The sequence below is a fragment of the Marmota flaviventris genome, chromosome 10 (genome assembly GCF_047511675.1).
Source record: "Marmota flaviventris isolate mMarFla1 chromosome 10, mMarFla1.hap1, whole genome shotgun sequence".
NCBI classification, from domain to species: Eukaryota; Metazoa; Chordata; class Mammalia; order Rodentia; family Sciuridae; genus Marmota; species Marmota flaviventris.
In genome coordinates, this window is record NC_092507.1 from 120,416,285 (window position 1) to 120,436,339 (window position 20,055).

The 20,055-nt window shown below is 55.3% G+C and overlaps 4 protein-coding genes across 7 annotated transcripts; all 4 read left to right on the plus strand.

Moving 5' to 3' along the window:
* Positions 1–5,169: 5,169 nt before the first annotated feature.
* Positions 5,170–6,916, plus strand: S100a3 (S100 calcium binding protein A3). The gene is made up of 3 exons (XM_027920810.2): positions 5,170–5,263; positions 6,196–6,341; positions 6,752–6,916. Coding segments are annotated over exons 1-3 (312 nt in total). The 5' UTR covers positions 5,170–5,262.
* Positions 6,917–8,359: 1,443 nt separating this feature from the next.
* On the plus strand, positions 8,360–10,651 carry S100a4 (S100 calcium binding protein A4). Its single transcript, XM_071618415.1, has 3 exons — positions 8,360–8,446; positions 9,299–9,461; positions 10,364–10,651. The coding sequence occupies exons 2-3, from the start codon at positions 9,321–9,323 to the stop codon at positions 10,526–10,528; spliced, it is 306 nt and encodes a 101-aa protein (XP_071474516.1). The 5' UTR covers positions 8,360–8,446; positions 9,299–9,320; the 3' UTR covers positions 10,529–10,651.
* A 2,599-nt stretch (positions 10,652–13,250) lies between these two features.
* Positions 13,251–16,771, plus strand: S100a5 (S100 calcium binding protein A5). 3 transcript variants are annotated; one of them, XM_027920888.2, is made up of 3 exons: positions 13,251–13,427; positions 13,898–14,049; positions 16,488–16,771. In XM_027920888.2, the coding sequence occupies exons 2-3, from the start codon at positions 13,912–13,914 to the stop codon at positions 16,629–16,631; spliced, it is 282 nt and encodes a 93-aa protein (XP_027776689.1). In that variant the 5' UTR covers positions 13,251–13,427; positions 13,898–13,911; the 3' UTR covers positions 16,632–16,771. The 3 variants fall into 3 exon arrangements, with proteins under 3 accessions (XP_027776689.1, XP_027776687.1, XP_027776688.1); XM_027920886.2 differs by lacking the exon at positions 13,251–13,427 and adding an exon at positions 13,449–13,545; XM_027920887.2 differs by lacking the exon at positions 13,251–13,427 and adding an exon at positions 13,466–13,571.
* A 393-nt stretch (positions 16,772–17,164) lies between these two features.
* On the plus strand, positions 17,165–19,193 carry S100a6 (S100 calcium binding protein A6). 2 transcript variants are annotated; one of them, XM_027920975.2, is made up of 3 exons: positions 17,165–17,256; positions 18,525–18,683; positions 18,953–19,193. In XM_027920975.2, exons 2-3 carry the CDS (start codon positions 18,546–18,548, stop codon positions 19,091–19,093), a joined length of 279 nt encoding a protein of 92 aa, XP_027776776.1. In that variant the 5' UTR covers positions 17,165–17,256; positions 18,525–18,545; the 3' UTR covers positions 19,094–19,193. The 2 variants fall into 2 exon arrangements, with proteins under 2 accessions (XP_027776776.1, XP_027776775.1); XM_027920974.3 differs by lacking the exon at positions 17,165–17,256 and adding an exon at positions 17,850–17,958.
* Positions 19,194–20,055: the final 862 nt, after the last annotated feature.

The window sequence follows — 20,055 nt, forward strand, 5'->3', positions numbered from 1 at the left end:
CCAAGAAAAGGGAAATGGAAGGCAAAGGTAGATTTCTTACCTAAGTCAAGTCTGTTTACTAGTTGCTCAAAAAAGGGGCTCAGTTCTTGATTACAAGTTGTTGGGACAAGGAAAAGAGGCTGGGAACACCGGCAAGAGGAGAGGATGGGCTAGTGCCCTGGGGTGGTGGCGAGACCCAGCCATCTGAATTTAGTCTGGGTTTCAGGCTCCTTTTATCCTTAGGCAAGGGGAGGGGACTACTTGGTTTTGGGAAGGATCAGCGACAGTTGGCCATGTGCTTCTCCCAAGCTCGGGAATGGGGTGCTGCAGTGTATACTGTAATCACAAGGCGCCATGCCCCTGTCAGTTTTGGAAATCTTTATCTTGGTGTCTTTAGCCTTAAAGTGGGAGGAGAGAAAGTAGGGAAATTTAGGGAAAATCAATCTTGTACTAGTTCCAGACAAATGTTCCTTAAATGACTAATACGTGTATATGAGGAATTGAGCAAAAATCTGACCCAATGGTCAGATTGGGAAAAAAAAAAAAAAAAAGAGGAAATCTTTTTTTTTTTAAAAGTTATTCATGACAGTGGAATGTATTTTGACATATCAAACATACACGGAATATCACTTTCCATTCTTGGGTTGTTCATGATGTAGCGTTTCACTGGTTTTGTATTCCGATATGAACATAGGAAAGTGATGTCGATTCACTCTACTGTCTTAAGAGGAAATCTTAACCAAAAGTCAAGGCGCAGGAGTCAGATGTAATAAGAAGCAGAGATGTCACACTTTTCCATCCTGTTTTAGTCACCGATCAGACACTTGTACAGCCGCAAGTGAAAAGTCAGTATTTTTAGCAAAAGTGGCCAGTAAGTCCTTGAAAAGACCCCAGCTATCACCATGACCTACATGACACAGTGTCACCTGCGGCTAAGCTAGTGGGAGACTCATAATGTATTGTTCAGTTACATCACTTCCAAAATTATTGATCTTTTTTTTTTTTGTTCTGGGGATTAAACCCAGGGGTGCTTAACCACTGAGCCTTTTTATTTTGAGACAGGGTCTCACTAAATTGCTGAGGCTGGCTTTGAACTTGTGGTCCTCCTGCCTCAGCTTCCCAAATGGCTGGGATGATAGGCGTGCGCCACCATGCCTGGCAAAAATGAGTGATTTTTAAAGTTAATTAAGAGCAAGTGGAGTTAGAGGGTTTATTTAGGCTTTTTCTCAGTTACAAGCTCGGACATGAAAAAGTGATTGATCTGTGAAATGGACGTAGTCAGCTGTTGACTTGGCAGTCAAAAAAAAAAAAAAAAAAGACAGATATCCAGGTGTGGTGGCACCCACCTGTAATCCCAGCTACTCAGGGGGCTGAGGCAGGAGGATCAAAAGTTTGAGGCCTGCCTGGGCAACTTCAGAAGATCTTGTCTTCTCAAAAGATCTCAAAATTAAAAAATAAATAAATAAATAAATAAATAAGTAAATAGAAATGACTGGGGATATAGCTGGGGGGAAAAGTACTGGGGGGGGGGAAACAAATCAAAAAAGAGTGGTAGGTCTAAGCTTCAGACTCCCGGATCCCAGCTCAGTTCTTCTTTTCTGAGTTCTGTAGAGAGTCCTGCCTGGCTCCAGCCCCATCTCCAGTAATCCAATCCCCCTCCCCATGCTTCCCCCATACTTGGCTCAGGAGATGAGAAAGGAGCTCAGGCCTTTGGGAAAGGTTCTTTGGCCCCGTGGGGCTATGGGATTGGAATGATCACTCTGTCCCTGGGGCTCAGGCCTTTTTGGCACAAATGCGGGGACTGCCCAGGTGCTCAGGACACTTCATTTTATTTTCCCCTGAGGCACAGGACAGACAGTGACCTTTAGGTGGATGATGCAGTTTCCAGGGAACCTGGTGAAACGATGGCACTGACAGTGGGGACAAGGGGTCAGGGGACAGTGCTCTAGGAAGCACCGCAGACAGACAGCATGGGCGGGGGGACCCGGAGACCTCTCACATGGCCCACAGTGACAGCAAGTGAAACAAAGCCCTTCGACACTGGATTTCTTGGTCTTCTCCGTCTCCTCCCCCTTCTTCTTTTCTCCACTGGGAAGTAAACCCAGGGTCACTTTACCACGGAGCTACATTCCCCAGTCCCCCACTCTGTTGGTCCTGGGGACTGAACCCAGGGATTCTTTACCACTGAGCCACATCCCCAGCTCTTTTTATTTTTTTATGTTGAGACAAGGTCTGGCTGAGGCTGGCTTTGAACTCACGACTCCTGTCTCAGCCTGCTGAGCTACTGGCATCACAGCTGTGCGCCACCGCACCTGGCTTGAGTCAGTCTCACAAAGTTGCCCAGGCTGGCCTTGAACTTACCGTCTGCCTGCCTTCGCCTCCCAATTTGCTTGACCACGACCAGCTTCACATGAGATCTGTAAGGTAGAAATCTTCCAGATCCATTTCAGAGGCCAAGAAAGTAGTGCCCTAAAAAGGTAAAGGCCCACGTGCTGAGGTCAGTTGGTGGAGAGCGGTGGAACTCTGAGTGAGGGTCTGGCCAGGGGTTCCTTCCATGACGGTCCTCCAATTCCCACGGGTTTGTACCCAGCCCACCCTCAGGAGTCACCTTCCAGAGTGAGCTCCTCGCCCCTCTGCCGTCTGCCTGGCCTCTCCCAGCTCTCCCAGGGGACAAACACAGCTGCTTATCCCAGGGCAGGGCAGCCATGTCCAGCAACATTAAAGGCTGGAAGATAAGCACGTGGACTTGGGAGCCTGGCTCCGGGGTTCTTCCCTGACCACCCATCTAAAGCAGCCTCTCACCAATACCATTTTCTTTCTCGTAACTCTGCTTTATTTTCCCTCTTGACATTATGTCACCAGCCTATTAAACATTCATTTGTTATTGTCTGTTTCCCCGACTAGATTCATCTCCCTGGAGCAGAGACTGTGTCTTTTTAAAAAATATTTTTAGTTGTAGATGGACACAGTACCTTTATTTTGTTGATTTTATTTTATTTTTTTATGTGGTGCTAGGAATCAAACCCAGGGCCTCAGCAGCGCTAGGCAAGCTCTCTATCAATCACTGAGCCACAACCCCAGCCCCTGGACTGTATCCCTTTTGTTCATGGTGCCAGGTGCCTGTACAGATGCCTCTGAATATTCACACGAACAGTGGCTGGCTCCTGAGCCTGCCACTCACTAGGTATGTGGCCTTGGGCCAATGAACCCCTTTTGTTTAATAGGCCCTTTCTAAGTACTGGGCAACTATTTATTCCGTGAGCATTGTATTTATTAACTCATTTAAGCCCCACAACCAAACTTATGTGGTAGTTACTACTATTGTCCTCCATCATTGGCAGAGGAAGCCCCGGGAGCAGAAGTGACCCACTTAAGGGGGGAAGAAGTGATTGACCTAGAACCAAATTAATTATTGGCTCAACGTGGCTCCCACTTCTGAGGCATGACTGTCTCTGCCCTCTTCCCCTGCTCCCCATAACTCCCTGCCTATAAAACAGGGTGAATCACAGCTTTTCCTTCCCTTCTGCCCCTGTCTCCAGGCGGTGGAGGCCACGGAGGTGACAACCCGGGCGAGGCTGGGTGCTGGGCCCCCGGGGTGAGGTCAAGGTGTCGTTAGTTCTCGGGCTGCCTCTGTGGGCATGAGGATGTCTTCCCTGTCCTGGTTGTCCCCTCCCCACCCCACCCTGCTCTCCTGGGTCTTCAGTCTCTTTCTGTGAAACAGGGAACTTAGGGGTAGAGGGAGAACAGAGAGCGGATGTGAAAGGCTTTCCATTTCTGGGCATCTGGTCATTTCTGCTAAAGCAAAACAACAACAACAACAACAACAACAACAACAACAACAACAGAGGAAATTCTGGATACAATTAAAATTATCTATTTTTTCAGAGATGCCCAAGTGCCGAGCAGAGCAGAGCGACTCTTCAGGGGTGCAGCCCAAGTGGCTCTCCAGAGTCTGAAGCCCAGTTTCCTTCACATCACCTGGGGCGGAGGGCAAGAAAACTCAAGCCCAGGCGCAGGAGGCCCCCTAGGAGGAGCATCCTCTGCCTAGGCATCAGGACACCCCCCAGTAACCTCTCCCAGGGGAGCGAGCAGTTCACACACAGCCTCCAGCCAGGCAGCAGCAAGGGATGTGGAGGTCGGGCAAAGAGGGGTCTCCTTGGTCTTTCTTCCCTTTTGTGGATGAGGGCTTCCCCCGATGGTCGCCAAGGCGCCTCCTGGCACGGAGGCTCTGGGGTGCAACCTAAAAGAGGCGAACGTGTGTCCCCACTTTGTGCTGTGGGTGCTTCTTCAGAGTGAAGAGACAGGGAGAGGGATGGGAGGGATTAGCCCAGCCAGGGCTGGAAGGACGCCGGCCCCAGTTCCCACTCGGGGGCGGGAGAGGGGTGAATGGGGAGTGGTGTTTTAGGCCAGAGCGGGCCTTTGATGTGTGCGTGGACAGTGGGCGGTGGGCCTGTAATGGGGACTGCTGGGGGAAGCGTGCAGGTGAGCCCCTGGGGGCAGCCTGAGCATTGACCTACTTGGGACTCCCATAATTACTGCCCTCATTCCTCGGGAAGCTACAAATAGGGATGCCCTGGCACTAGGCTTCTGGAACGGAAACGCCAACACCTGTGGTGAGTGGTGGCCGCTTGGTCCTTCCCGGGGTCGGGTGCTAGGGTAGCTCAGGGGCCTCCTTGGTAGCCAGCCTGTCTCCTGACCCAGCGTCTGGGCATGGGGGTGGGCAGAGAGAGGACCACACGGGTGATGGGGTGAGGGAAGTCCTACATGGTGGTTCAAGGGTTCTCCTGTGTCATGAAGGGCTCTCTGGAGGTTCAGGCCTGGGTGTGTGTGTGCAGAACTGAGGTCTGGCTCCAGGACGGGGCAGTGGGCTAGAAGCTCTGGTGGAGCCCTTAGTTGGCTCCTTGCTCCCTTGCTTCATTCCCGGGATGGGTTGGGACAAGCCAGGGCTGTAGGGAAAGATTCCTGCCAGGCTCCAGGCCCTGAGCTTCTGAAACAGTAGCACAGGTGGTGCCAGGCAGACTGGCGGGAGCCCAGAAGGGCATGCTGTGCACCTCTGAGGCTCCTGACTCCCGGGGACCATGGCGCTTCCTCTCCAGGGAACATGGATACCTCGCTAGCCCTGGGCTGTCACAGAGCATTAGGACCCAGCAGGCTTGGCACCCCAGCCCCCTACTTCCCTGCCAATCAGGATGGCCATTTGCCCCAGCAGAAGGGGACTGGCTGGGGAGAGAGTATTGCCCTGTCTGTCCCGCGTTGCAGGATCCCGTCCCCTGGGGAAGCAGGAGTGAGTCACTGGGCTCACGTGGAAACAACTCGTCTTCCTGGCTGCCCAGGGTTTCCCTCGGCTGCAGCAATCATTCTGGAAGGGCACGGAAGGGGGCAGTGGGATTTAGGGAGGGGAGCAATGCCAGGATGGCTTCCCCTCCATCAGAACTGGGTCTTGTATCTCAAGGCCCCCCAGGGGTCTGAGGGATGGCCTCCACCACGGAAGGCGGGTCACAGATTGGTAAATCCCTGAGCAGGCCAACTCCCCAGAGACCTTCTGGTTCATGTCCCTGCTAGGCCTGTGGGTGGGACTGAGCCCACCTTAAGGCCTCGGAGACCCGAGGGAGAAATGGCTCGCCCAGGTGCTCGCTGGCCGGGGCAGAGGCTCCCAGGGTTTCTCTTGACTGCGGTTTCCTTGAGTTCAGGGCAGGAGGTAGCAGGTCTGGGGGTTCCTCTCAGACTGGACCCTCCCTGCCCTTGCTCTGCTTCCCAAGGGCCTGAGGGCAAGGACCTCCTACTCAGGTTCCTTCAGGAAGGGACTCTGGGGTCCTGAGGGGCGGAGACCTCTAGGGTGGGAGCAGGTGACGCCGAGCAGGGGACTGTTGTGGGTCAGAGAAGGTGGGCAAGTGTCAGGGAGACCCCAGGGAGCTCCGCTAAGGGGGTGAGGGTGGTGGGTGAGTCAGTCTCTCCTCGAGGAGTTTGCACTGACGTTGGGAAGTGAGACCTCTTGGTCCAGGAGAATCACAATGGGGACAGCCAGAAGGGAACTAGTGTGGTCAGGGAGGGCTGCTCGGAGGAGGGAGAGCTTGGGGGTCCTGAAGCCTGGTGGAGATTACGTCGGGAAGAGCCCTGGGAAACACCAGGAGGGGGTCCCTGGGAAGTTCCGCGGGCAGAGGCGAGCAGAGGGGCTGGCTGGCCTTTGCTGCAGCTCACATCCTTGCTCTGTGACAGTGAGGATGACGCGGCCCCTGGAGCAGGCAGTAGCTGCCATCGTGTGCACCTTCCAGGAGTATGCAGGGCGCTGCGGGGACAAGTACAAGCTCTGTCAGTCGGAGCTCAAGGAGCTGCTGCAGAAGGAGATGCCCACCTGGACCCCGGTGAGCCCTGGGCTGCCCGCCCTTCCCTGACAGCAGAGAGGCTCTGCTTGAACTTTGCAAAGAGGGACCGGTGGACAAGCACGAGTGTAGGGCAGCAAGCGGGCAGAGGACAGGCTTGGGGAGGAGGGGAACTGACACAGCACAAGCCTCCGTCTCCTCATCTATAAAATGGGGTGACAGTCACTGCTGCTACTTTGCAGGGTTTGGGGAGGCGCTTGACAGTGAAGGGCAGGCCCTGGGTAAACGGCTGAGAAAGGGGGACAGAAACGGGCGTGTTCCTCACCAGGAGAGGGAGGCTGAGGTTGGTCCCCAGGAGGCTGTGGGTTGTGGGCGGAGGGGAAGCAATGCGCGGGGCTCTTCTGCCTTCCTTATCCTGCTCGCCCATCCCTTCCCATCCCGCCCTGGCACAGACTGAGTTTCGGGAGTGCGACTACAATAAATTCATGAGTGTCCTGGACACCAACAAGGACTGCGAGGTGGACTTCGCCGAGTACGTGCGCTCGCTGGCCTGCCTCTGTCTCTACTGCCACGAGTACTTCAAGGACTGCCGCCCAGAGCCCCCCTGTGCTGAGTAGCCTCCCCCCCCCCCCCGGGGCTGGCCATGGGCAGTCTCCCACACCCTGCCTGTCCTTCCTCCTGTCACTCTTTCAATCTGGAATTGTCCAGGTTCACCCATTTTACCCGCAAGGCTCAGAGACCTTCCCAGGATGCCCAGATGCCCAGCTGGCGAGGTGGGGGGGCAGCTGTCAACCCCCGCTGCCTCCCTGCTGTGGACGGGAGGGGTGGGCTCTGAGGCCAGGCCCAGCAGGGTGTGCACAGACGATGCCAGGAGGGAAGGGCCTGTCTAACCCTAATAAAGCACTGGTGTCAGCTTGGTCGGTTGATTCTTCTGAGAGGACATGCTGGGCCTTGGGACAGAGTGCTGCTGAGCTCTTTGCTCCTCTCTGGACTTTTCCACTGGAGGAAGGAGGCTGAGGGCGGGAGTTGGAGCTCCCCACGGGCCCTGAGGGCAGTTTCAACGGCTGCAGATGCACCGGTCTCAATGGTCCAGCAGGAGGGGGGGGTCACTCCATCCTGGGGACCCTGGGGAGTCTTTGAAGGAGAAGCCCCCCTGTCTTGGGCTATCAAAAAGGGAGGGTCGTGGGGGGGGTGCAGGGGGTGAAACTGAACCCTTATGACCGGATGTTCCCAGGAGGAGGGTGGGGCCCAGGGGGTGGGGTGGGGCTGTGGGAGCCCAGAGGGCAGCACTAATAGGATTAGGGTGTCCGAGGTGTTTGCTCCCAGCCAGGGAAGCTTCTCTGTATGGGAGGGGGGTATTTTGAGACAAACCCCACCCCTGAAACCACAGTCCCCTGGGGGCCTTAATTCCCACTATTGGTCCTATTCAATCCTGAGCTCCTGCCTGCCGCACCTTGAGAGGTTAACCTGTTTCTTGCCCACCACTAGCTCCCCTTGCCACCTGGCTTCTTTATTCCTGACACCCATCCTAATCTTTAACGGCCCCTCCTGACCCCTTCTCTGAACACTGCATCCATTCCTGGGTCCCACAGCTCACTCCCACCCACCACTGCACCACACCTCCCCCAGGAGCGTTCCCATGGAAATACCTGGGGTGTCCCAGCCCCTCCTGGACCTGCTCCCCCACACTACACCACCGCCATCATGGTTGGGGAGGGAAGAAGAGCTTACTAAGCCGTCCCACCACACTGGCCTGGGCTCCCCTCCCAAGTTCCTGGGCCGCCACCCACCTGTCACCGCGTGGGAATGGCTTCTCCTTTCCTATCTGGTGGGCTACTCCCTCCCTGTCCCCACACTTCGGCACAGACTGCCCTGTCTTCAACCCCCTGACACTCAGGCTAAGTTGTGGACACTGGGTGGTACCCACCCTCTGGGGGTCCCTGCCGGTGTATCCCGTGCCCATCTGCGCCTCGGGGAGGGGAAGCTTGGCTCCCGCCCTGGTGGAGGGGGCTGTGGCACTTACCACAGCAGGAGGGCAGTTTCCGCTCCCCCCCATCCCCTGCATGGGCAGGGCCTGGCTGGGTATAAATAGGTCAGACTGCTGGGCTCTCCCCACAGCTCTCCCCAGCATTTCCTCTCTTGGTCTGGTGAGTTGTGTGGCCTGACCCGCAGGCAAGGGGTGTCCGAGGCCGAGGCTGGGGTAGGAGAAGGGGAGAGTGTGGGGGGCAGATGTACTAAATGGATCCAGATGTGAGATTCTGATGTGGAGGCTCTGGTGTGCGTGCACACGTGTGCGCACGCGTGGACGTGTGTGCACGAGTGTGTGTGAGAGAGTGAAAAAACGAAAACGGGGGTAGGTGGCTGGATTCGAGCTCTCAGAGAGCTTCTGAGGGGCCAGGGCTTGGATGTGCTGCTGCCACAGTGTGTCTGGTGCGTGTGCCCCATGATTGGCCCGCCGGCTTGTGTCTTCTGGGTTGCACAAGCTCTTGTGTGCACACTTGGGTGTGGGAGGCAAAGCGAAGGCACCTGTGGGCTTTTGCCTCTGCCTGCATCCCGCAGCCCAGCCCAAGAGAACTCGGCCTCCGTCCCCTCCCCTGCACCCCCACCTCTGCCACCTCTTCCTGCCTGTCCCCGTGCTGGGTGCTGGGCACTAGGCTGTAGGCAGCTGGTTTTTTCCGCTGCAGGCCCCTGGGCAGGCCTCCAGCAGCCGCGCCCATGCTGGGAGGGAGAAGAATGAGCCCGGGCGGGGCACTTGTGGCTGGCAGAGGGCTGGAAAAAAACGCTGTTGTTGAGGCCAGGCTGGAGGGAGGCCCAGGGGCTTGCTGCCTGGATCTCCAGAGCCACTGCCCAAAGCACGTGTTCCCCACTGTGCACCTCTTCTGCACCAGGAGCTGAGCCGGCTTCTTCGGGGTCCCTTGGGGGTGGGAGTAGAGTCTCACCAAGTGCCCCTCGAAGGGGGAGTGGAGTGGGGGGTCTAGGTACATTGCTGAGGTTTCCAGCCCCCAGGTCCCGACTGCTGCCATGGCTTGCCCCCTGGAGAAGGCCCTGGATGTGATGGTGTCCACCTTCCACAAGTACTCTGGCAAAGAGGGTGACAAGTTCAAGCTCAACAAGGCGGAGCTAAAGGATCTCCTGACCCGGGAGCTGCCCAGCTTCCTGGGGGTGAGTGGGTCCTGCTTGGGAGTATGCCCTCCTGTGGGGCATTCCCCAGGAGGAGGGGCGGCGCCCTGCATTAGCTCCAGCTGGCACCTGTCACTAAGCTGGGTAAATGGGGGCCTAGAAACACAGTCAACATCCGGCTACCTCAGTGGTCCCCAGCAGGGAGAGGGTCGGGAGTGAGTCAGCAGGTGACAGGTCAGACTCTGCACACACTTTGCACAATTTACTGAAGGGAAAACTAAGTCTCAAAGAGGTAAGTGACTTCTCAAGGTGGTTACTTACAAGGTGGCAATCCAGACTGGTGCACACCTATAATCCCAATGATTTGGGAGGTCGAGGCAGGAAGGTCTCAAATTTGAGGCCAGTCTGGGCAACTTAGGGAGACTCTGACTTAAAAATATAAAGAGGTCTGGGCCTGGGGTGGTGGCTCAGTGGTAGAGGGCTTTCCTAGCAGCACCACATATAAATAAATTGATTAAATAAAGGTCCATCAACAACTAAAAAAAAATATTTAAAACAAGAGAGAGGTCTGGGGATGTATCTCAGAGGTAGAGCATCCCTGGATTCTCCAGTACAAAAAAAAAAAAAAATGTGATCTAGAACCAGGACTGTCTGACTCCTGCCACGCGACAATGAACGGTGTTCTATCTGTGAAGGCATGATTATGGAGACACACACACACCTACAGACTTCTCCTGCAAACACACTGCTTTCAGGACCATCATCTGATTGAATCATTGGAACAATCTTGGGTGAAGATGTGGTCCCCTCATTTCCCAGTTACAACACATACTCAGAATCCCTCCCCCAGGACCCCCCACCCCCGTCTGGAGGTGGAAAGCTGGTCTAGTCTTGGCTCTGTTCCCTGGGCTCCTGTTTTCTACCGTAGCCTTCTCTCCCTCCAGAAAAGGACAGACGAAGCTGCATTCCAGAAGCTGATGAGCAACTTGGACAGCAACAGGGACAACGAGGTGGACTTCCAGGAGTACTGCGTCTTCCTGTCCTGCATCGCCATGATGTGCAACGAATTCTTTGAAGGCTTCCCTGATAAGCAGCCCCGGAAGAAGTAGAGGTTCCTCCGATGCAGCTGGGGGTAGAGGTCTGCCGAAGAGGTCTTCCAGGTCGGCAGATGAGTTCATGCCGTGGTGCAGAACCCTGAGCAAGTTCAATAAAAAAATATTTGGAAGCTATAAGGCTGATGATCTGAGGGACTCTCGAGGCCGAGGGATATGTCGCGTGGGGTGGGGGAGGGGAGCACTGGGAGTTGAGCTGCAGTTTAGTGACGTTGGGGGGGGGAATGTGGGGTGACAGAGGGGTGTGTGCGCGCGCGTGTGTGAATGCTGGGTAGAGCTGAGGCAGGGAGAGGGGCCACCAGAGGTTGGGGAAGCCTCAGCTGTGGGATCTTAGCCAGCCCCCCCACCCTCCAACTTCATACTGAGGCTGGGATTGAAGGTCACATCTGCTCCTGGTTGGGGTCTGGAGGGAAGACAATAGGGCTGAGTCACAGGGAGGGAGTTGTGGGGTGAGTGGGCTGGGACTGGCTCCTGGCCCTGTTCTATTACCCTTCTAGCTCATTGGTTCTGAACCACAGGGAAGGATTACTTCTGTCCCTTTCCCGTCAATGGCTGGATCAGGGAGGGCCATGTGGAGGGAGACGGTCAGCAGTGGCATGAGAATATGGTAGTGCTCCAATCCACTGTATCTGCCCCCAGAGTGTCAGGGGGGGGATCTGTTATCAGGATCCTTCACAGATGGACAAGGGGCCTCAGAAGGGCCAAGGGAGGGATAATGAGGGGGTAGGAGTGAGGGAGATGATGGGGAAATGACCATAGCTTTAGAGATAAAATCCCAGACAGATGATCTGATGAATGAAATTGAGATCCCCTGCCCCCAAAGAGGTCTGCTCTTGCTTTCCCTCAGGGTAGGCTAAAGGCTAGTGACTTGGGGGTACAGTGAGTGAGACTGAAGTTGGATTTCAAAGCTATTTCTGGATGATACGGGGACCTTTAAGGAAGGGGTGCATAGAAGTTCAGCCCAGAGGCTGCAGGGTTGGGTCCTCTTGACCTCTAAGGCTTCCCTTCTAATCACTCTGGGCCTTTCTCTCCGGCCTCAGAGGAGTGTGGCAGGTGACTCAGATATTCCCCTGGAATTTGACGACAGAGGCTGGTCCAGGAAAAACCGCCTCCTCCCCTGCTCTCTCTCTCCGAGTCAATCTGCCATCTTTCCTGGGAGGCCCTCCCCTGAGCCTCCTCCTGCATCATTTTCTACTTTGGAAACTCCGGTTGCTGAGCAACCAGTCCCTGCTGCCTCACTAGCCTTGCAGCCGGGGGTGGGGTGGTGTAGGGGCAGCAGGAAGATCCGGGCAGGCCAGGGTAGGACTGTAGCAGTGGTGGGTACTGAGCCCCTCGCCCATTCTGTTACAATCAGTTGGCCTGGTGGTATTGCATCCTCTGAGTAACCCTCCCTGACATTCACCCCATCCACGACTGCACCCTGAACCTGGACCCCTTCTCCTAGCCACAGCCTCTACGTCATCACACAGTGCTAACCTTTCCCTGGATCCGCTCCCCAATCCCTGATTCTCAGTCCTCCTTGCCCAGCGTCTCCAACAATTCTTTCCCATGAAGAATTTCTTAGTGAAGTTAAAAAAAAAAAAAAATCATTCATTTAAGAGCCCTTTAAAAACTTTTGGCTTATTGGGAACAATGGCACATGCCTGTAATCTCAGCAACTTGGGAGGCTGAGGTAGGAGGATTGCAATTTGGAGGCCAGCCTGGGCAACTTAGCAAGAATCTCAAAATAAAAAAGACTGGGGATGTAGCTCAGTGGTGAAGCACCCTAAGTTCAATTTCCAGTACAAAAAACAAGAAAACAAAACAAACAAAATCTTTGGCTCCGTGCTAGCTAATGATCCTGACTTATAGGAAATACCTCCTCCACTGACAGTCAGGGATCTCCAGGTGTCTCCTCTGCTCTTGGAGAGGGTGGTAGGGCGGGTTCCAATGTGGAGCGTTGCCCTCGGCCTTGGGGAGATAACTTTTATTTGGCTCCTTCCTTCTAGGCTTCTCTTTCCAAAACAGCCCGACTTCCCTTCTTCTGCCTATTGCTCTATCAGATGGTGAGTTCTGGTTTTGGGTTAGAAAAATGACGTTTCTGGAACTGTAGATATGTGTGCCCCCTCCCTGCCCCCCACCTGTAAACAAGGAAGGCAAATGTGCAGCAGGGGCTTCTCCCCAGTCGAGTCCCAGGAGGCTCTGCTGGGTGTCCTCGCGTCCCTGACCCCTCCTCCTTGGCCTTTTCTCCCTGATCCCCTGGGCACTGGGAGCCAGGGAATAAAGGCAGAGAACCGGGGAGGGAGGCAGCGGCTGCTGCTTGCACTCCTCGGGTTCGTGCCCTCCTTGGTGAGTCCCTCCTTCTGATCTCTCTGTTCACCTCTGCTGGCCTGAGCTGGGTGACGAGGTCGCAGGGTGACCAGCCACGGAGACCTCCTCAAGGAAGGCCCGGCTGTGCAAGAGGGTGTGTGCTCCGGGAGGAGAGGGCAGAGTGCTGGGACTTGTGACTGCAATCATGTCCTGGCTGAGCCTCCCGGAGGGGGGGGAAAAGATGAGGATTTGGGGAGGTGGGAGATGAATGAGGGGTCCAGCTCAAGGACTGACGGGTGGGCTTCGGGCTGGAAGCAAGAGCCAGACATTCCTCCTCCTGGCTAAGGGCTCTCCACCAGGTCGGCCTGCATTGCTCAAGTTCCCTGGGTAGGGCCTCCTCCTTCCCTGAGGGGAAGTGGTTTTGAGTCTGAGCTGCAGAGGCTCTAGCTACCTTGGAGGGGTGGCTGTGCTGACAGCATTGAGGCCCCCATTCCAACCCCACCTCTGGTCCAGGTCTCAGAAAGACCCTGGAGTTAGACGTCAATAGTCCTCTGGCCTCCATGCCTCCTGGGTACAAGTCACTGGCCTGAGCCTGGAGGTCAGACAGGCAAGTCCAGTCACCTCTTTCCTGCTTCCTGTTATGAGCTTTCAGCCCCAACCCCTCCTACCCTCGGACACCCGTTGCCCTGTCCCCTACTTTACAGCAAGACCTTCCTTGATATCAGGTGATTCAGGTGCTGGAGGAGAGGAGGTAAAACCAGGGCTCAGGCTGGACAGGGCAGAGAAGAAACCTTGGCCCCTTCTCTGCTCTACTATCTGTGACTAGCTCTTTTGGGGAGGTCATCTGTCCTCTTTCTGCCCCTAGCCCCCTTTGTCGACATCTCCCTAGTGGAGGAGTCCGCAGTTCCTTTGGGGGCTGGCCAGTCTCACTGTAATGTCCTTCTGTTGCTGGATTTGGGTCTTATCATGGGTTCCAGTCCCCAATCCTTTGAGGGAGGGGCTCTGGGTGGGCTAGTGATGATGGTGGACAGAGGTCTGGCTTCCTGAGCACTATGACTTCTCCTCTCTCCACTCTAGAGCTGCACACTGTGATGGAGACTCCACTTGAGAAGGCCCTGACCACTATGGTCACCACATTCCACAAATATTCGGGGAGAGAGGGTAGCAAGCTGACCCTGAGTAGGAAGGAACTAAAGGAGTTGATCAAGAAGGAGCTGAGTCTTGGGGAGGTAGGTGGCCATTTCTTCTCACCCCCCCCCCAACAAAGTCACAAATCTGCCCTTGGGGGACTCAGGTCTAAGCCAGGGGTGGGGATGGCTGGAAGGTACGGCCAGAGACAGAAGGAAGAGGGTGGACTTCTCAAGCTAACAGAGTTCTAGATCTCTGTGCTGGGCATGAGTCAGGCTTACTGAGAAGGAGAAGGGCCGAGCCTGGGCTACACCGCAAGCCTGCGCAAGGGCTATAAAATCAGAGGCAGATACTTTCTTTTCTTTTTTAAACATTTTTAGATGTAGATGGACACAATACCTTTATTTTGTTTATTTAGCTTTTTATGTGGTGCTGGGGATGGAACCCAGTGCCTCATGCATGCAAGGCAAGCGCTCCACCACTGAGGCCCAGCCCCAGCCCTGGATGCTTTCTTGATGGTGGGGCCAGGCTGTGACAGAAGTGGCGGAGCCTGTGCTAGGAATCCTGCAGGGTGAAAGTGCCAGGTATCTAGGTCAAGGGGGGACCCTGCCTGATTCTGTGTGTTGTGCCTGGCAGAGCCATGGCTCTCAGATGGTGCTGACCTGCAGATTAAGGATTAATTTGTGAACACAGGGTAGGAAGGAGACAGAGCTGATTATTATCAGATGGAGAAGGTAGAAGGGAGGTGATCGAGACAGAGGGGAAGGCCCACGAGTAGACATCATCTTATTTTTACAGTTAAAAAAAAAAAAATCAAGGCTCAGGCTGGTTGCGGTGGCGCAGTGTCAGTAATCCCAGAGACTTAGGAGGTCGAGGCAGGAAGACCACAAGTTCAAGACCAACTTGGGCAACTCAGTGAGACCCTGTCTCAAAATAAAGAATAAAAAGGGCTGGGGATGTAATTTGGTGGTCGGGCATCCCTGGGGTTTGACCCCCAGTACCACGCAGGGGAGGAATAAAAACATCAAGGCTTAGAAACTTATATGGAATTTGTCCAGAGAGAGGCTGAGCTGCAGTTCCAGGGCAGTCCTGCGCATTACCCTCCCCTTTTCCTTTACAATTTGGCCTGGAGGCCGGGGAACACAGGGTAGGAAGGAGACACATCCTTCTGTCACATCCTGAACTCTGGAGGGCCCCAGAGAGAAGTTCCCTAGAGCGGTGCCCCCATGGGCAGAAGAGGCAGCAGGGACGGTGTCCCCAGTCTGCTCTCAGCCCTTCCTGCCTGGATCTCACCGTTCTGGAGTTGATGAGGGCAGAGGCAGGGGCTACCAGCTCATCAGGGGTTAGTTACTGGGGGACAGAGTCCCAGGGGAGGGCCTAGCTATCACAGGAGCCCAGAGAAGAACCAGGACCCTGTTGCAAAGAGGTAGTTTCCATCTCCACATGTGCCGGCATCCTGGATCCTCGGAAGATGTGGAGCTGAGGGCAAAGACGGGGGAAGGCAGCATCTGCCTGTCTGTGGTTCCCTCCTGGTCCATCCCGAGGGCTCTGTCTCCACCCTTCTGGTGGAAGCAGGGTGAGAGGACAGGGGACCAGACAGACAGCACAACCCAATGCTAGGCTGAGCTTCAGTCCAGCTCTCCCACGGGGAAGGCGCAGAATGGCTTCTCAGCTTCCATGTACTGTTCTCATGGAGACAGACTACTGCCAGGGGTGCACCTGGAATCCCAGCAACTCAGGAGTCTGAGGCAGGAGGATCCCGAGTTGGAGGCCAACCTGCACAATCCAGTGAGGTCCTGTCTGAAAATAAAAAGGGCTGGGGATGTGGCTCAGTGGAACAGCCCACGTAGGTTCAATCCCCAGCATGGCAAAAACAAACAAAACAAACAAACAAACAAACAGGACAGAATAAGTCTGAGATTTAGATGATGCTCAGTGTCACATGATCCTTAAGCTGTTTTTTATTAGGTATTAGCATGTGGAGGACGATCATGATTTTTGCATTAGCAGGGATTGAACATGGGGTGCTATATGACTGAGCTACATTCCCAGCCCCTTTTTATTTTAAGATGTGGTCTTGCTAGGTTGCCCAGGCTAGCCTCAAACTTGTGATCCTCTTGTCTCAGAGTCTAGGTAGCTGGGATTACAGGCTTGTGCCACTATGTCTGGCTAGTCCTTTGCTTTTATTTTTTGCAATCCTGGGGATCAAACCTAGGCCCTCAAACATGTTAGGCAAGAGCTTTACCACTAAACCACATCCCCAGCCTCAGGTCATCACTTCTCTAACAGGGGAAGGTGTGGAGGAGGGAGAGACTAGGCTAACTTTCCTATTGTAATTTATTTGGAGTCAGGAGTCAGGTCACTGATCCCTACTGGGGGCCAGGCCCTGAGCCAGGTGTGGGCTGGCGGGGGGAGATTCGGGGGATCAGCATGCATACAGGGGTGCTGACTTAGCTGGGGATCACATTGAGGGTGCCTTGCATAGTGGAGCAGGACGGGGAGGGGTTTCTGAGCTGTCCCTCCACCTGGACCCTTGCAGAAGATGAAGGAGAGCAGCATCGACGACCTGATGAAGAGCCTGGATAAAAACAGCGACCAGGAGATTGACTTCAAGGAGTACTCGGTGTTCCTGACCACGCTGTGCATGGCCTACAATGACTTCTTCCTGGAGGACAACCAATGACGGGGGCTCCCCTCTGCCCTCTCTGTTTGCCACAGCTGTTGACCTCTCTAGCTCCTTTGACAGCCCTCTTTGGCCCCTGAGCCTCCTCTTCCTTCCTGATAGACTCTTCCAGCAGAGGCAATAAAGATTTTCCATCTCAAGTGTCTGGAGGCTGTTCTTGAAGGTGTCTTGTCCCCTCTGGTGTGGGTGGGAAAGGGCACGTAGCTGTCCTCCGTTAGTGAGTGGAGACAGTTTCTGGGTGTTAGGGTCCTGAGCGCCCACCCACTTGCTGTCATGGAGCTTGTCCTGGCTTAGTTTTGCCCTCCTGAAAAACAGGGAGGCTTTTGCATGCTCTCTGCAGGCTGCAGAAAAGCAGAGGAAACTAACAGAGAAAGTACTTTGAGAGTGAAGAGGCCGGAGCGCTGGGTGTGGCTCAGAAGGCAGTGATGACAGTCAGTTCTGGCTTGTGGCTAGCTCATGGGGCAGTCTGGCTCTGCTCCAGCCCTTTCCCTCTGCTGCATCCCCTCTCAGAAGCATTCTTCCCCTGCCCCAATTGTCTCTGGGGACCAGTGCTTTCTTCTCCCTCTGCCTCCCCCTCTCTAGATTTTTTTCTCAAGAGAGGATCTGGAAAACTTTTCACTCAAGAGTGAGTAACTAATGCGGGGGGGCAGGACTTGGCTCAGGCGGGTGTGCAGTTCAACATGAGACGGTTGTGCGAGTGGAATTCCAGGGGTGGGGGTGGGGGGGTGGAGTGTTGATATTGAGAGGAATTTGTTGTTGGTGGGGACGGGTGATCTAGAGTCTTTGAATCATCTTGCGACCCCTGGCTGCTCCCTCTCCCTCCTCTAAAATTGACCCTGATCACCCTGAGGGGGTGGGGGACACCAGTCTCTTGTGAGATCCTCCCTCCCTCTCCCCCTCCCCACACGGTCGCTACTTTAGGACCACATTCAAGCACTGGCAGGCCGGTGGCTGCGGAAGATGCAGGGAGGTCCGCGGCCACCGCCTCCCGGGGACCTCCCTCTCCATGCCCTGTCATAGACCACGAAGGGCAAAGTGAACTATGAAAATCTGGGGGGAACTCTGATGTCACCTGGCCTGCAGTGGTCTCCCCTCGACACCCTAGTCCGGCTGCTAGGCTTTCTCAATCCCGTCCTACCCGGAACAGCCCTGGGCGTGGACATCGAGGGGACCCGGTGCTGTGTGAGCGGGCTGGGGCGGGGCGGGGTGGGGCGGTGGGCTGTCCCCAGCCGGCCTCCCGGATGCGGCCGGCCGCTATAAGGCCAGCGGGACTGCGACACAGCCCGTCCCCTCGCTGCTCCCATCTTGCTCCGCTGCCTCGATCGTGGTGAGTTCTCGCCGGGACAGCGCAGGGGTCCTCCTAGGACCGGCTCGCGCTCGGGGCCAGCCGTCCCCGCTCGCCACCCCCTGCCTCCCCGTCGGGGTCGGGATTCACTGGCCGGGTCCGCGGTGCTGGGGCCAGAGGGACGGCTGGGAGAGGCGGGCTGTGCCAGGCAGCCCCGGGGGCAGCACCGAGTGTGCTTTCCTGGGGTGCGGGAGGGTGTGTCCTGGGTGTGTCATTGTCGCAGTATGTGGCCCTGCGAGGTGTGAGGGCAGCCTCCATCCCCTTCCCTTTTTCTGGATATCCTGGAGACGAGTCCTTGGCCTGATCTAAGCCATCGGCCCGTTTGCTCCTCAGAACCCTGAACCGTCTCTGTTCCCCCGCGGTGGCCTCTTGGGGCGCTGTCCCCTGGCCTCAGTCTGCTCCCACCTCTCATGCGCTGCCTCCTGATGCCACCTGTGTGTGGCCTGAGGCTGGGTGGTTCAGGCAGGTCGTGGGGACAGAGCTCTGGGGGTGTGTGGTGAGCAAGAAGTCCCTGGTGCTGTGACACTAACCAGCCCTTCTGTCACCAGCTCTAGGTCCAGCCCCCAGTCATGGCGTGCCCCCTGGATCAGGCCATTGGTCTGCTCGTGGCCATCTTCCACAAGTACTCGGGCAGGGAGGGTGACAAGAGCACCCTGAGCAAGAAGGAGCTCAAGGAACTGATCCAGAAGGAGCTCTCCATCGGCGCCGTGAGTAGCCTTCTCCCCAGGCCCCTCTGCCCACTCAGCCATCTGGCCCTGGGCCGCTGGCCTCCCTGAGCTGAAGATCCATTCCCTCCCGGGGTCGGGATAGTCTTGTCCTGGTGTTCAGTCCCTCAAGGGAGGAGCAGGGACTGAAGAGAGGTAAAGCCAAGCTGAACCCAAGGTGGATGTCCCTGAGCAGAGCTGCCTGGGAGGGAGGAAGGGAGAGCACCCAGGGGCTCCTCCTTGAGTCTGCACTTTCCATTCTAACACATTAGAAGCTGCAGGATGCCGAAATTTCAAGGCTGATGGAAGACCTGGACCGGAACAAGGACCAGGAGGTGAACTTCCAGGAGTATGTCACCTTCCTAGGGGCCTTGGCTTTGATCTACAATGATGCCCTCAAGGACTACAAATAAATTGGGAAGGTGGAGATGCCCTCTGGGGGCTTGTCTGAGTCCAATCCAGTGGTGGGTAATTGCACAATAAATTTTTTTTTTTTTGTTATTGTTGAATCTATCCTTGTGTCATGGCTTTCCAATGATTTCTGATTCCTCTTTGGTCTGGCTGTACCAGCCATCAGGAAGTCTGCTTCCTTGTTAACCTCTGGACTGACTCACTGGCCATCTGCCCTGGTAAGGCTGCTGCAAGCTCATAAGGAGACTTTATGTGAATTAGAAAAGTTGCCCCCCCCCCCTGCCTTGGGGAAGCCATCAAATGATCTCCAGTAGAGACCTAGGGTGAGACTGGAGAAGGAAATGGTGTCTGGGCTCTGAGGGAGCTTGGGGTCCCTAGAAGTGGGACAGAGATCGTCCTAACAGCTCCCTGAAGACATGTTTTGCTCTGGGTGTGGTGACAGGGGAAGTGCTGGATGGGCCCTGGGGTGGGGCCAATCCACTCTGTTACCATAGGGAGGTGGGGCGTAGCTGGCACATCTGAGATGCATGAGTCCGGGTCTGAGGTGGTTTCTGAGACCACTAAAGACTGTAGAGTTGATTGAAGCTACTCATGCTCCAGTTGCAGGTAGAGAGGCACATTTTTTTTTATTTTTATATTTTCATGGTGTTGGGCGTCAAACCCAGGGCCTCAAGCATCCAGGTAAGTGCTCCACCACTGAGCCCCCCATCACCAGCCCTTGGAGAAGCCCACTAGAATTCTCTCTCCCTGCGTTCAGAGATGGGGTCCTTTATGTTGGGGGTCGTGGCCTGAGGAGCTGGCAGCCCCATGAACTTGTGAATCATGAGGTGCTCACACATGGGGCACAATAGGGGTCCCTGGGATGGGCCAAAGGCAGCTTCTGTTAATATTGACCCAGCCGATCCCTGAAGTTTCATTTGAATGAATCACCAGCCATCCCACTGGAGCCAACCCAAGTCCTCAG